General features: G+C 42.4%; 1 protein-coding gene across 3 annotated transcripts; it reads right to left on the bottom strand.

Annotated features, from left to right (window-relative positions):
- Positions 1-541: 541 nt before the first annotated feature.
- Positions 542-15325, bottom strand: LOC308280016 (ETS translocation variant 5-like). Of its 3 annotated transcripts, none has more exons than XM_080720272.1 (13): positions 15200-15325; positions 12310-12428; positions 12040-12127; positions 11209-11256; positions 11058-11108; positions 7359-7482; positions 6891-7172; positions 5944-6257; positions 3778-3840; positions 3585-3647; positions 3098-3267; positions 2647-2748; positions 542-2184 (listed from the first exon to the last, which is right to left on the bottom strand). In XM_080720272.1, the coding sequence occupies exons 2-13, from the start codon at positions 12355-12357 to the stop codon at positions 1951-1953; spliced, it is 1587 nt and encodes a 528-aa protein (XP_080576398.1). In that variant the 5' UTR covers positions 12358-12428; positions 15200-15325; the 3' UTR covers positions 542-1950. The 3 variants fall into 3 exon arrangements, with proteins under 3 accessions (XP_080576398.1, XP_080576396.1, XP_080576397.1); XM_080720270.1 differs by having other exon boundaries at positions 2641-2748; XM_080720271.1 differs by having other exon boundaries at positions 2641-2748; positions 12310-12425; positions 15200-15257.
- Positions 15326-15678: the final 353 nt, after the last annotated feature.

Raw genomic sequence — 15678 nt, forward strand, 5'->3', positions numbered from 1 at the left:
TTCAGTTTATAATTTAGTTACTTATAGGCTATAGCCTTATCCAAGCTACCGAGCGATCAATTGTCCTCCAATGTCCTTGTTTAGACCACAGACCAGTGTTTAGTTTTATCAATGGACTTCCATGTCTGTTTCTTTGGATTGAAATAGGGGGAAAACCCGAGTCAAACTTGACTGAATGACTGTTGTCAGGAATCTACATTATCGAGATGTCAAAACCGGTTTTCGTGCAACTGGCTGGCATTGCATTCCCTTTTGGATGTTTCCATTTATCAGCCAATATCAGGGCTCCAAATGGGTTGCCTCCATAGCTGACAGAACTGGAGAAAGACACTTTATGGTTATGCTTTTTGTTAGCATGGTGGTAATTGAGGGAGAAATTGTGAAGATTCTAATCAGCCTAGTCAAGCCTGCTTCTCTTAACTTTCAGACACCAGTTATTGCAGTACAATGATCTACTGTAAACAAATTTCACACAAGACAAAGTAAAGCAGATTGTGTATTATATCAAGTAAAAGATCGACCAAAAGCAACAGAAGGCACACATATTTAGGGGCAGATATCACGCCAGTACCAGTGATCCTTGTCAAAATAGACAACCATCCATCCATTCATACCACATTGTGATCATATAGCAAAATATAGCAGTACACAAATTTTATACATGCACCATCAACAGTAGGCCTATGTCAGAAAATAGGGGAGTGTCTATCTCATTCTTTAGGGAAAGTAGCATACAATATAGTAACGGGCTAAGCTTTGCAGTTTATGCAATGTTGAACAAATGCAGCCTGTTGCAAAAATATATTCATATATCATTTTACCTTTTCCAGCCACTGAAGCTAATACACTATACAAAAAAGCAGGAAAGAACAGATTGGTACAGTCAATTGTAAGAACATCCATGCAACATGGTGTCAAGTCAAACTGTTAGCTTAATATTGGCAGTAATATAGCATTAGAGAAAGATAGTGGCAGTACCTTCGTCATAAATCGGTCATAGAAAAAAAAAGTCCATATAGTGCCAAAAATATTAGCTTTAAAGAAGGAAAAAAGCATACCGGTACATAAAACATATTTCAATATACATCTTTATAGAAAGACAGGAGCGTCCAGAAAGTACAGATGCATATCCCTTCTTTCAGGAGGTACAACATTACAAAAAAAGAAAGAAAAAAAAAACATCACTTTTGAAGTATGTCAGTAAAAAGTGAAACGTCGTGGCAAGTTGTGGCATATTTAGAATTTTTGGCGTGAAATCCAGTTTTCACATAGACAAAGATTAGAACAATATCGAGGACTTCTACAAATTATATTAAGGGCTTGATTAAACCCTGCAAATATGCAACACAATGATGGCGTTTTTATCCAGCTCATATAAAATAAAACAGACAATCTCAAAAACAGAAGAGATGGTATCCGAACCAATAGTCTGTAGTTGTCTGTTGCGATGTGTTCACCAACATTGGGTTTTTAGCGGGTGCCATCATGCTGTTGCGGTTCGAACGAGGTATAACCGGACCGGATTGTGATCCCTTGGCAAATACTGGAAACTGGGCATGGGGGACGTCCCTTGGCTTTTTTGTGTGACCGTGGCATGCATCCTAATTCTTCGTCCCAACTTCAAGTGAAAGTTGGAACGGTTAAACCTGGTTCGAGGCGGCTGACAGTGCAGTAGGGTTGTCTGAGGAAACTTGTTCACACTCGGGCATGCAGTCAGAAAGGTTAGTCATGTTTTAATCTGTTAGAGGTGGCCGCTGGTGAGCGGTTGGGTAAACGCAGGTGTACACGATGTAGGGGGCTGCTCAATGTTCATGCTAGCGCGTGAAATAGCTTTACCCTACTCTGTCTCAACGAGTGAGTCCCGTGTCTGCCAGCATGAAAAATGGCCAAGTTAAGGAAAAGGCTAATTATGTATATTTATATTCAAAACCAGCCCGGGGCATGGAGAGATTAATATGGGTAGCTATCAGGGAAGCCCAGGCCTGTGACACACTGCTCCCCTCCGTCAGCCAGGTAGGGACCCCCATCCTCATACAGAGGCATGGGGAGGCCGTCCTCTTCGCTGGCAGGGATGAGGACATCCGGATCCCCCTTCAAGCTGGGCCTCTGGTTGTCTGGGAAGGCCATGGTGAAAAGCGCCTCAGGGTCACATACAAACTTGTACACGTACCTCTCGCCGGCCACCTGCCACAAAAATAAAGAGACAGAGGATTACAGGTCAACTCAGGCAGATAGATGTAATCAAAGAAAGATTGGAATGAATGAATGACAAAAAAAAACTATAATAATGTAAATATTGTATATGCTGGTAGTCTAAGTCAGTGGTTTTCAAAGAGAGAGTGAGTGTGTGTGTGTGTCGGGATAAAAAGAATAGTTTAACTACTTAAGTCTATTTTCAAGATTTTCGAAATTTGGCCTCAACACATCGCAATGCGATGAATTGTGATCTTGCAGATCCGTTTTTTTGACCTGCACAAAATCAGGACACCAGGTTGAAAAGTGCTTCATTTTAATATAAATTAAATGTTTGAGAACCACTGATCTATGTAATCCCACTCGGAAAAAGCTTTTCCTATTATAATAACGCACTATAAAAACGTGATTGATATGGAGTGAAAATAAGATTGGAACGTGACCTGCCTTTACCTTCTGCATGATGCCCTTCTCATAGTAGTAACGCAGGGAGCGACTCAGCTTGTCGTAGTTCATGGCGGGACGATTCTTCTGCATTCCCCATCGCCGGGCCACCTGTGAAACAGTGGGGGGGGGGGGGGGGCTTTGTTGAATACTAAAGTCTGATTGGTCACGTAACTATACTAAAGTCTGATTGGTCAACTATGTGCAATAATTTCAAGGTAGTCCACTGTCACTAAACTAACAACGTAATTGGTTAATCAAGGTTTTGTGTTAGATTTTGTCTTGGGATAATTAACACAAATGAATCCTGAAAGCAGTAAGACATTTGAAAAACAATTCCAGTTCCTATACTGTCCTATACTGATAGACATCAGAGAGTTATAGAACTGTGTGTCAGTTAAATTCCTTATAATCTTTGCACACTTCATGTGTGCAAAAACAAAAACAAAGCCCAACTTACCTCCTCGGGCTCGATGAGTTTGAACTCCATGTTGCGTCCGGTCCAGGCGATAAAGTGGCTGTTGGCTGGATTGTCCAGCAGGGTGACCAGGAACTGCCAGAGCTGCAGGGAGCCGCGGCGCTGGTAAGGCGGGCCATCGCGGAAGACCAGCCCCTCCTGCTTCACTTTACCTGGGGCAAAGTAGCGAGGTTACAATACATGAACAGGACAGTCAACATAATACAAAAACATTTATCTCACAAAGTTTGGCAACAACTGCACAGTTTAACTCAGTGGTTCTCAATCTTTTCAGGCCGCAACCCACAAAATAATCATATTTTAATTGGGGACCCCCCACCCTGACCAGCGCTAAGAGTTGAGGCATTACAATGTGAAAAGTAATTTGGGGACCCCACTGGGGGTCCCGACCCACAGGTTGAGAACCACTGGTTCAACTGAGTGGCTAATGCAAAAAACAAAAAAAAAACGAAACAAAACAGTAACTTACCTTCCAGTCTTTCTGGTACAACACATGTGTCATCATAGTACAGCTCACCATCATAAACGAAACCTGACAAATTAAGACAGTTCAAGTCAAGTGTTTTTTTTAGCAATGACATGACATATCCATACTGCCATGTTTTAACAAACATTTCAATGGAAAGATTATTAGTACATGAAATCTCACTATGGGAACTCACCATCATTGTTATTCTGGTAGAATGCTGAAGATTTGCCAAATGATGACTGACAGTTTTGTACCTCTGTAAGCCACAAGAAGGGGTGTTCATAGTAAGTAAACTTTTTTTAAGCACCTTTCAAAACAAAATATACATAATTATATAAAACTATACAAAAAGGCAAACAAACTTATTGAACAACCGTCTTTTAAACTTTTTCCTTTTTTTCTAGAGAGTGTTCTAGAGAGGGAACCACCATTGCAACAGTTCAGTCACCCTTTGTTTTGAGTCTAATCTTTGAGACAGCCAGAAGGACTTGGTCAGAAGATCTGAGAGATATCACACTTTAAAGCGGATGCAGTGTTTTAGAGATGTAAACTGAGGCCAGCCCCTGTGATGCTTTGTAGATTGAGTAAAAGGATTTTTAAATCAATTCTGCATTCAATGGGCAACCATTGAAGAGCAGCCAAGCACTGTGTAATAGGGGACCTACGTCTACCTATTAGCAAGGAGTCTGGCAGACACATTTTGTACTAACTGGAGCAGAGACACCAGTGCATTGCAATAATCGAAACAGGATAAATTAATGAATGCGTGAATAGAAAATAGAAAAGTGTGTTCGATTTGACTGAACCATTTTCTTCACATGTGGTGGTGACTGGTGATGGTCAAAGAAGACTTTTGAAGGCCTTTTTCACATTAACTACTAAGGGACCAATAATAATTATTTCTTAGATGCTCTCAGTACTTATGACAAGGATTCTAGTTTTGCCTCAATTGAGCTGAAGGAAATGATAAGAGATCTAGTCTTTTTTTTAATAGCAGATAAGACATCATTTATAGCAGTTATGCAGTCTTGCAAGACAGAGCTTACTAAGATCATTCGGTTTATACATTTAACAATGCTATTCACAGCTTCAGCCATATACTGTAAAAATAGAAAATTTTCCTGTTGATGGCATTAATTCAATTTGATTTAGTATTTGTCATTAAAATGTTACAGAATCCAAATAATTGAGTCAATATTGGCTTAACATCATTGTGTTTTTTATAAGTCATAAGTTTGAATTTCAAATACGGTACATTTTCTACTTTTGGGTAGACCTAAAATATTTTTTTATATAATTTATACATTATAATTATACTACATCTCAAGCAGGTTTTAAATCTCAGCAAGTTTCATATTGCACAGAAATAAATGTAATCCAATGGCATCCTTGAAAATCAAACAAACCATGGTACGCTTTGGAAGACGATTGCCAATAATGTTGTAGGCCTTAGGCAATAATGCCTGCAACTCACAATAATGAGTTCTAGGCAATAGGCTACTACATTCAAGACTACCGGTATGGTCCTGTTAAGATTCAAATGGGATCATCTTGCACGGCACCACACACTCCATTAACGTCATTTAGCTAGTAGCTCGCTAAATGATGTTAATAGGATTGACCCTGGTTGGCTTATAGAAAGTGGTTCACAGAAGAACACAGAGTTCAACTGTCACTCGGTAATCTCATGGATACTAGACATAAGAATTCTGCACTGTAAAAGGACCAACCACAAGTCCACAACTTCTTTATGGGAAGTGATCAGAACCAATATATTGGAATGAATGGAAGTTGTGACAAACCCTGACATCTTGAGAATTGCATCCATATCACATACAAACTATCCAACTAGGGATGCACAGTATATTCCTCTAATAAATAATTAATAGCCGCCTAAAGGGAAAACAAGATTAATTTAAATTTGTATATGTGGGGCGCCCGCTGGCCTGGTGGTCAAGGTGCATACCACATACTAGGCTATGATGCCTGCTGGCGTCGCCGGTTCGATTTCCGATCCGGACGACCTTTGCCACATGTCATTCCCCATCTCTCCCCATTTCAGTCTACTGTCCTATCAATAAAGGCATAAAAAGCCCCCAAAAAAAAAAAAAAAAAAAAATTGTATGTTTGTGTGAACTGCAACTTGTTTTTATCATTGTCAAATCAGTATGATTTGGATATATTATAGCTATACATTTTCAGCCTTTCTTACCCTTATTTTACACATACTGAATTATAGTGCAAACTTGCAATTTTTTTTATAATAATAATAAAACAATTATTGTTTTTTGGCAAGGAAATTCCATTTCAGTGGATCTCTAAACTACAACTGCCTTTACACTAGATCACACACACAAACCTGAGTCAAAGCCGTAGTCTCTTGGCTCTTGTTTGATGTTGACGGGGTGGAAGGGGGTCGTCCGGGGGGGCAGAGGACCCATACCAGGGGCCCCTTGCTCTGGGTAGCGCGGGTCCACCAGCTCCTGTTTGAACCCACCATGTGGGGACAGGGGGACAACAGGCTCTGAGAGGTGGCGCTGGTATATGGGACGGCCATCCTGGGTGGGTGGCTGCTGGTGGTGGTGGTGGTGGGACTGAGAAGGGTAGGCTGGCCTGGCTGCGTTCTTTGGAGGGGGGAGTGGCAAGCAGGGCTCTGACATCTGCCTATGGAATCTGGGGATGAGGGGGTGGAAAACAGAGACTATAATTTAAGATTATTTTAGGTTAACGTTAGATCATGCACAGGTGTGGCGCCAACCAGTCTGATTACTTCAGACTAGGGATGGGACGATATGAAAATGTCATATCACGATTGTTGTGAGAAAAGAAACCGCGATTTACGATATTATCGCGATAATCAAAAACCATTATCCTGGGGCCGAACGTTTGCCAAAAAATAGCAGATCCACAAGCTCACAACACGCCACGTTGTAACGCGTTGTGAGCTTGTAGATCGGCTATTTTTTGGCGAAGACAAATGATAGAGTGTGAAGAAAAAAGATTTTATCGAGTACGTATATTATAAGTAACTTTTACCAATTATAGAGGGTTTAAGTGGTACCGGATATGCAGATAAACGATAATATCGCATATCGTCCCATCCCCACTTCAGACAGTTTGTGATTCCCTCAAGAGAACTTGGCACATTTGTTATGAAAGATACAGAGCTCTAATTGATCATTGGATCATTCAGTTGAAACTAAGCGTGCATGTCAAGTTCCTAAAGACATACTAGTCAAAGGTTTTCATCTGCATGCATCTTTATATACACTGTACGCTTTTGATACAGCCCAAATCCTAACTCACCTGTGCTCCGAGTTATACGAGCTGTCTGGCCGACTGACAGGGGGCCGTGGCAGCGCAAAACGCTGACTTTGGCATGCCTGTGGGGGGTGATGGCCATGCTGTTGGTTGTGGTGTTGGCGTGGGGAGGGGGCATGGTTAGGGGGACAGCCGTGACTTAGCTGTGGGCCAGGGACCAGCCTCTGTAAGGGGGGTGTCCCTGCCGGGTGGACGGAGCTGCACAGCAGGCCCGGGGCAGCAGGCGGCGTCATCGGTTTGACCCCGACTTGCTTGCCGTCATAGGCACTGGGGAAGCATAAGGGGACGAGACCGGGTTACGATCAGAGAAACCAGAAGATGACTTATTTATGAGAGACAGCTTGTGTGTGTCATGGAAAAGGGTAGAATTGGAGATAAAGAGATATAAATGAATGATGAAAGCTATATTTGACTTGGTTGTGTAGTGATGAGTACTGTGTACAGTACACATACCTGTAGCTGTAAAGGCACTTGTCATTGTACGGTGTGAGTCTCTGCTCCTGGCTGCAGGGTGACAGCTCTTTGGATGGGCTGGATTCCCGTTTCACTTTACTGACCGGTGGTCCATGGAACATCACTGCAACACACACACAAAGACACATTATATTCTGGTGTAAAGATACATCAGAAACAACATTAAGAATATAAAATGCATATAAACTGGCATAGGAGAGGAGTGAGTTGTGCCCACCCCATGCAGTAACCTATCAAATAATTTACAAACAATGATAAACAATAATCCCCTTTTTTTTTTACAATTGGAAATGAAACAATTAGATTTCTTTATTTTTATTTCTTCATAAGGCTCATTAAGCAAGAGCTATTTTTAAAATTAACACGATCAATTTATTGTGTAAGAAAAAGGGAAAACCCCTCATGCATTGACAATTTAGCAACAAAAGCGTAATTTCCTTCAGTATGTCTGTCCTGTTGGGAATAACTGTGTACACAATAGCAGTATGGTCGACCACAGATGTGTAAACAGCTTGATTTTTCCACACAGTCATTTCATTGAGGCAGCTATTAAGCAGCAATACACAGACATGCACACACAGAGACATCTTTGTGTGCTGCTTGAATAGAAGGCCAAACATGCAAATATTTCCCCACTTCCTCCCTTATCTATGACATGAGTATTGTAAGGGCACAGCGGGGTACGGTAGGAAGTCGGAGGTTGGGTCCTTGCCTGCTCCAACAGCCCCCGCTGTTTCCTGTGCCATATTAACTGCCATCATTCAGATGGTACTATGCCACAGCTAGCGTTTTTCTTTTTTTAACCCACAGTCAACAGGGCAAGATAACAACAACATTCTTATTTACAATAATGCCTGAGGCTGCTGTGTGTGGTGGGGGTTACTCATTCATACATTGGCAACTGGGGAATACCCGTGTTGCACTCCGGTCTTGCGCATGCACAGAGCGCATTAGTCATTCATTTCCATCACTCGGATTTGAATTGCTCAACTAGTGACCTTCTGGTCACACGCCTAACTTCAGCCAGGCCACATCCCAAATCACAAGACGAAAGATAACGTTTGCAGGAACTTGCTGCAACTGAGCGGCTGTTAATAATGTACGGTACACTACACACCCAAAAGCACCTAAACTTTGAAAAAGCAAAACATCTGAGGTTGATTGTAATTGTAACCATGACGCACAAAGCCTCCCTGCGTCAACGAGGCGATTGCGTCAGCCAGTCCCAAAGCCAGCTGAGGGCCCATTACCGAGACCACCTGAGGACCACGGCGAATTACTGTTCCGTTTATAATCATTATTTAATGCAACTTCATGTTGTGAATGTTGGTTTAGGAAATTAGCTTGTATAAAAAGCGATGCATTAAGTTTCAGCTAGTCAAATTTTCATTTCTCAACAGTTGACATCTTCAGTCACCAGCGGTATAAAAACACTGAGTGACTCAGTCAGCATGTCACTTAAATGCTCCTCTACACAGCCATACTGCTCTCCTGAGGTTCGTAAATGAAGCAACTGCCTGTAATAATGGCTGGCACCATGCCAATACTACACTCTCACATGCACTGTACACACATACTCCTCCAGCATACTCTATTCAGGAGGAGTAAAAGCTTCCCATCAGTGTTAAAGTGCACCAACCACAGCAGCCAACTGCAACACTAGATTGTGCCGTCGTCACTGTGCGTGGTGGCATCACCAGCACAACCAACCTCCTGCCGGAACTGTCAAAGTCACCAAATAGCCAAAAATAACGGATTTTCAACTACAGTAAAATATGTGACACAGCCATAAGCCATAGTCTAAACCAGTGGTTCCCAAACTTTTTAGCTCAAGACCCAAAGAAAAAATTGACGATTGCCCAGGACCTTAACTAGTGAAAACAGCAGACCTAGGGCGCCACGCGGCAGTGGCTCAGGGGTAGAGTGGCCGGATGGGAGCCGCGAGGTTCCCAGTTCGATCATGGGCTCCCCATTAAGGCCACTTTTAACCGCACAGATTCGGCGACGATTCGGCGGCGGATAGCGTCGTTTGCCGAACGGGAGCTCATCGTCAGGTTTTCGGCAGCGGGTCGGGAACGTTATCGACCGAAAACTGGAAAACTGGACTTGCTCAGTTTTGTACAGTCGCCCCTGGCCGTCGGTAAGATTGAGGGAGTTGTAGAATAGTTTGCTACTGTTGCAAAACCAAGCCAAAATAAGCCAGAGACATTTTCCCGTCGCATATTTTTACTAAATACCATATTCTCAATCACAACTCTCAGTTCCTATTCCAATCTGATCCAAAGCAAAGCTAGTAAATAGTGCAGCAGCTCCCCGTGTTGTTGTTGTTCTTTTTTTCCCCCTTCTCCTCTGCACGGAGAACACACAGTGGCTCCGGTATGGTTGCCAGATTCTGTGAGTGAAATAAGCGACCAGGTCTATGAAAATAAGCCCAAAAGCAGCGACCAGTTTCACCTCTGAGCTCTATTACATTAGTTATTTTATAAAATAATGTTGAAAGCAAGGCCAAATAAGCAACTACACTTCAGAAACAAGCCCAAACAAAAGCAACCCACAACTAGCAACATTATAGGAAAACAGGATCAACGTTGCTTATAACGAGCAGACCTGGCACCACTGCCATACAGTAACTACAGTCGGCGTCGTCTGAAAAAATAAAAGTGCTTAGTTTTTTGCAGTTCTTTGCAGTCTGTGTACAGTCAGAAGTAGTCTCCTGTAGGCTGTTTGGTGTGTAGACACCTTTAGTGTGGAAGTGTCCTTGAGCAAGGACTCTGAACACCTGATTGCTCCCGATGTGCAGGTTGGTTCCTTGCATGGTTTCCTCTGCCATCGGTGTATGAATGTTTGTGTGAATGGGCCAATGTATGTGGGTGAATGTATGTGGGTGAATGTCAATCTATGTAAAGCGCTTTGGATCAAAAGCGCTATATAGCCATATAAATGCACAATTTGAAAAGTATTTTGTATTAATTAAAACTGTAATAAGAACAAAATGTAGGAAACAAAAATGTTAACTCGCAACCAATATAAATGGCCTGCAACCCACAAATGGGTCCTGACTCACTGTTTGGGAAACAGTGGTCTAAACTAGCCTTTAAGTTGCTAATGCAGAGGTCCATAGTTCCCAGGCAAAGGCAACGGCTGTGGAGAAATTGCAAATAGAGAGCAGTATAACAAAGCCAACACAGCATGGTTGGGTTTGGAGCTCTGCCCGGCAGCTACGCTGCGGCTGCCAACTGCTTGGGACTCAACAACAAGACCATCTCCAGTGGTCCATCAGTGGTGGTTAGGGACGTGGCTGGCTTAAATCACCGCTCCAAATCACATTCACTTCTGAAAGCAACTGGATATTGGTGGAGGCCTAACAGCCAATTGTACAGACCCACAAGCACAACACCCGCTCATTTTGCACTGTGCATGGGTAAACCAACGTGGAAAACTCAAAAACACAGGCACGTTGACTTGATCCTGACACACGCCAAGAAAGATGATCACTTATTTTGGAGACACAGAATGATATTTTGTTTCCATGCTTTCGTGCTCAGTAACATTGTGGTCCTTGGGAAATGGACGTATAAATAAACAATGTGTGTAATTATGCATAATGTGACTCCTTGTTGCAGCACTCTTTTCTTTCCGCTCCATCATAAATATTACAGGAGTGGTGTCTGTACTTACAGTTGTCGGACTGGAAATCTGGGACAAACTGCTCGTCATCAGGAACCTGGGCTGTAGGAGGGGATTTGGGAGATTTTTTTAATGGGACATTCTAATGGAACTGCTAAATGTTAAATGATTATTCTCATCGAAATAATCCTTGTAGGCTCACCTTCTGCAATCCACATTTCCTGGAGTTGGCTCAGATCTTGAAAGAGCTCTACAAAAGGAGAAAGAAATATGACCCATACATTCAAGTTTGTTGACACTAGTGCAAGTGTTAACAAGTTGTTAACTATAGACTATGCTGGAGGCAAGGAATGCTGCTGCACCCCTTTTTATTTAAGCACTAACGGTACAGACCCTGGCCTGGGGACAGCGGGCCACTACTATTGTAAAGGAGCACAAGTCCAATGTTCCACTACTGACTTTAATATCATGCCATGCCATCTGTTATCTGACCCATTTAGAGTGTAGCCTAGGGTTGGGCGATATGGAAAAATACAAAAATCACGATATTTTCCCAAGCTGTATCACGATATACGATCTTATCACGATTCTTTTGTTGGGTGATGGGCTTTTATGGTTATTTTTCAAGTTACTTAACAGTACAACCACCTACAAGGTAACAAAACCTAAAAGAAAAAGGACTAACAGACCATTTAGACCAGTGGTCCTCAAAGTGGGGTCCATGGACTCTCTGGGTTCCTTTTGGGAGGTCTAAATTGATCCTTACAAGTATGCAACTCTGACAGTATACAAATTAAACCAAATGGACCCTTACGGGTCCTTGGCATTTTACAGTTTGAGAACTAGACAAAAATGCAGGTTTAAATGAATTCTGCAATGAATCTCTGTTTTAACAAATCAACAGGATTTTTTTATGAGGCTCCCTCATTGTATCACGATATATACGATATCTCTGAAAAAGGCATGTCGTGGAGACATTGTTATCGTCTCAACGATATTTTTCACGATATCACCCACCCCTAATGTAGCCTACCTTCTGTGTCCAGAGCCAGCTCTGTGTCCACAAACTTCCTCTTCCTGTCACTGAGTGGTCTGTTCAACTGCTCTTCAACCTGAGATTTCTGGAATGACAATGGAGGTGGTGAGAGGAGGTTTAAATGTGGACTCAGTCCAGTTTACCAAACATAGCCTAATAATCATGCATAGCATTCATTATGCCATTTTATTTCAGGGAAAGTAACGAAATTGACAATTCATTACATTATTATTTCTTAATTTAACAATTTAATGAATAAACACTCACGCTCTGTGGTACCACATAAGGGACTTGCTGGTCGTAAAAGCCGTCCATGTTGCTGCGCGTCTGTGGTGAACCAAGGGTCCGTCCAAAGGGAGATCCCTCGCCGACACCGACCCACGCTGCTGTGGAGAGGCGACAACGACAAAATATAATCAGTGTTGTAAAGTAACTAAGTACATTTACTAAAATACTGTCTAACCCTAACCCTGTTTTTTGGTACTTTTACTTTGAGTATTTCAGTACTTTTACGTCTACTCCACTGCATCTCAAGAGTCAAATATTGATTGAAATAGAGCTATCTACAAGCTCACAACGCGCCACGTTGTGAGCTTGTACATCTGCTATTTTTTGGCAAATGCAGCCCCAGGATTATGGATTTTGATTATCGCGATACTATCGTAAACCGAGGTTTCTTTTGTCACAATAATCGTGATATGAAATTTTCATATTGTCCCATCCCTAGTCAGAATCCGCTTTTCAGCTGGCAACCATATGTGACCGTACCCTTACAGAGTATTTTCTACGTTGCCGTATTGATACACACTGATGTGAGTAGGCTTACTTTTTCCACCACTGAATATAATCACCCGTTACCTGGCAGCATCAACGACAGCCATCCATCTCACACTCACTGATCATCATCTATTATTAGACACAATCGCCCCCCTCCCCTATCAGTGCGTTTGTGTTTGTCTAACAACCAGTGGAGCTCGTAAAACCTTGTCAGCAAAGCGCTAGGAGTGAGGTGTTACATAAGACCAGCACGTATGTATGTCAGCTGGGATGGACCATTGAAGAAACCCAGCCACGTGAGAGTTCATAAAAATGTGGTCACCACCACTCACCAAGGCTACTGTAGGTGAGTAGGTGGCGATATCTTACAAAATGCAATGTATGCAGTGGTGGGAAAAGTGCTCATATATCGGCTATTTTCAAATGGCCAAAATGTATGTTGTAATATCCTAATAATCTTAATCTACATAGTAACTAACTATTAACTAAAGTTTTCAAATAAATGTAGTGGAGTAAAAGTACAATATTTGGATCCAAGATGTAGTGTAAAAGTATTGGAAATTGGAAAAAGTAAAGTAGGCCTAGCCTTCAAATACCTCAAAATTGTAGGCCCATTATGTAGGCCTAGTTACTTTCCACCACTGAATTTATGATGATTTTGAAAGCACACCACCCGGCCTAAAACAATCCCTTTCTGACATAGACAGACATTATAAGACCAAAGTGTATAGGTGTATCCATTTTTGCCTCTTGTCTCTGCCATTTATGCGACATAAACTCTCACTTTCATACATTTGCAAAACAGCACACCTAGGAGTGACAGAACATCTGAAGATTCAAAATCCAACCACAGAAGTAAAGTAGTAGCCCCATTTATTTATAGTCTCTGGCTCAGCATCCAGCCCCAGTATAAGCAACCCTTTCTACTGAATAAAACGTAATTTTAACCTGTATGGTATATCAGTTGGCCTACACTAACTAGGATGGCAGGAGAAAGGTAATTTCTCACATTCGTTCACAAAAAATATATAAATACAAAAATGGGCCAGGTAATAGCAAATAGGTAGGTAGAAATAAAAGATCATGTTAATTAGTTTGTTATGTTGGCCTACCGCGTGCATGTAGGCTACAGTAGCACATTGCATAATGTGTTCCAACAAAAACATCCAACAAGCTGTTGACAAGCTTGGCTGAAAGTGTGTTGATCAACTCCCTGAGGCTTAAACTCCATTCAGACGAGGTTAATGTGTGTCATATGGAGTAGGAGTTGCATAACCTAGCTAGGGGAATGGGAATGGGATCCGACCCGTTCACCAAGACGGACTACTAGGCTACTTGGCAAAAAGACAGCGATGCAACGGACGTATTGACATAATGTAGGCTAATCGCTCTCACCATTTAACACAACAAGTCCTTTAGTTCATTGGTTCTCAAAGTGGGGCCCGGGGCCCTCGGGGGTCCTTGAGGGAGTTCCTCCAGCTAAATGATAGTTAGAAACCAAATGGAGCCTTCGCCTTAAATGGAGCCTTCGCCTTTACTGTATGCCCTATGGGTCTTTAAGAGTGTAGGCTACACATTTTTACACTGAGAGTTAAACTTAACATTGCTTTTACAATATAAATTGGGGTCCCAGGAATATAAATGCCATTAAATGGGGGGGGGGGGTCCGTACTAGCCTAATGCATGTCAACCCGGTTGAAAATTGAAAATCACTGCTAGAGCTGTAAAAAAAAAAAAAAGTCTTCTAGTGGGGGTCCCTGACATATTTTTAAATGGGGGCCGCGGGCTAATACGTGTAAAAAACAAAACAAGAACCAGGTCAAATGTTACATTAGGAATAATACAAATAGAAAGCCTGGTGGTGGGGGTGCGATCGCTTTGTGAAGTTTCCAAACTGTACAATCACCCTCTACTAGTCTCACCCATGGGGCCTCCCTCCTCCTCCTAAAGGACTTTGTTTTTCTCAATGAAGTGAAATTTGATCCAGGGCTACGTGTGCGCACCAAGGGGGGAGGGGGAATCGCGCGACGACGCGCTCGCCATTCATAAATTTCCAAGCGGACACACGACGGTACACACACACAGAGAGATAAGCAATCGACACAACTGAGGCGCAAGAGAACTATTGCAAAGTGCAGACAAACCCCAGTATCTGCGTGGGAAATGGACGCACTAAAACAAGCCTCTGTAGCGTTTCATTCTCATAAAATGGCGTTCATTTTCCTCTCTACTCTTCTCTCTCCTCGCGAGTCCACAGCGCGCGTCCAAATCACAGCGATAACACCAGCGTGTGTTTACAGCGATTAAACCACGGTCCCCGTTCCCAGTTAAACACATTCATGCTTCGTTACAGCGATAGAATAATAAGTGCACAACTCACTCTGATAACGTGGAGATTTCCTCTTGGCAGTAGTAGTTAAAACAAAATCAAAACAAATATTATTTCTCTGCTCTACATTCCCTGCAGCGCTCCTCCTCTCTCACGCAACTTGACTGTGGATTTTCTCAATGGAATGATGGTCTGTCTGTCTGCGGTCCCCTCAAGCGCAAACAACTGCCTGTAGTCCGCGCCCATTGGCTGGTAAGCATTGCCATTCAAACCGTGCAGCCAATCCCCATCCAGAATGCTCTTCACCCCCCCACTGTTGTTTTTTTATGAATGGCTGCCCCGTTTCATTCATGTCTCTGGAGAGCTCTGTTCTTAAAGGCACACACACACACGGTACAAGTTTGTTTTCACTTTTGTTCAAAAACTGAAGACAAAATGTGCCTCCATTATTTATGTAACGGCGGCAAATGTTGAGGCCAGGTAAACAACACACAATTTACTCAGTTTACTCGGCTTGCCAAGGGTCTCCC

Source organism: Nannobrachium achirus, assembly GCF_963921795.1.
Source record: "Nannobrachium achirus genome assembly, chromosome: 24".
NCBI lineage: Eukaryota > Metazoa > Chordata > Actinopteri > Myctophiformes > Myctophidae > Nannobrachium > Nannobrachium achirus.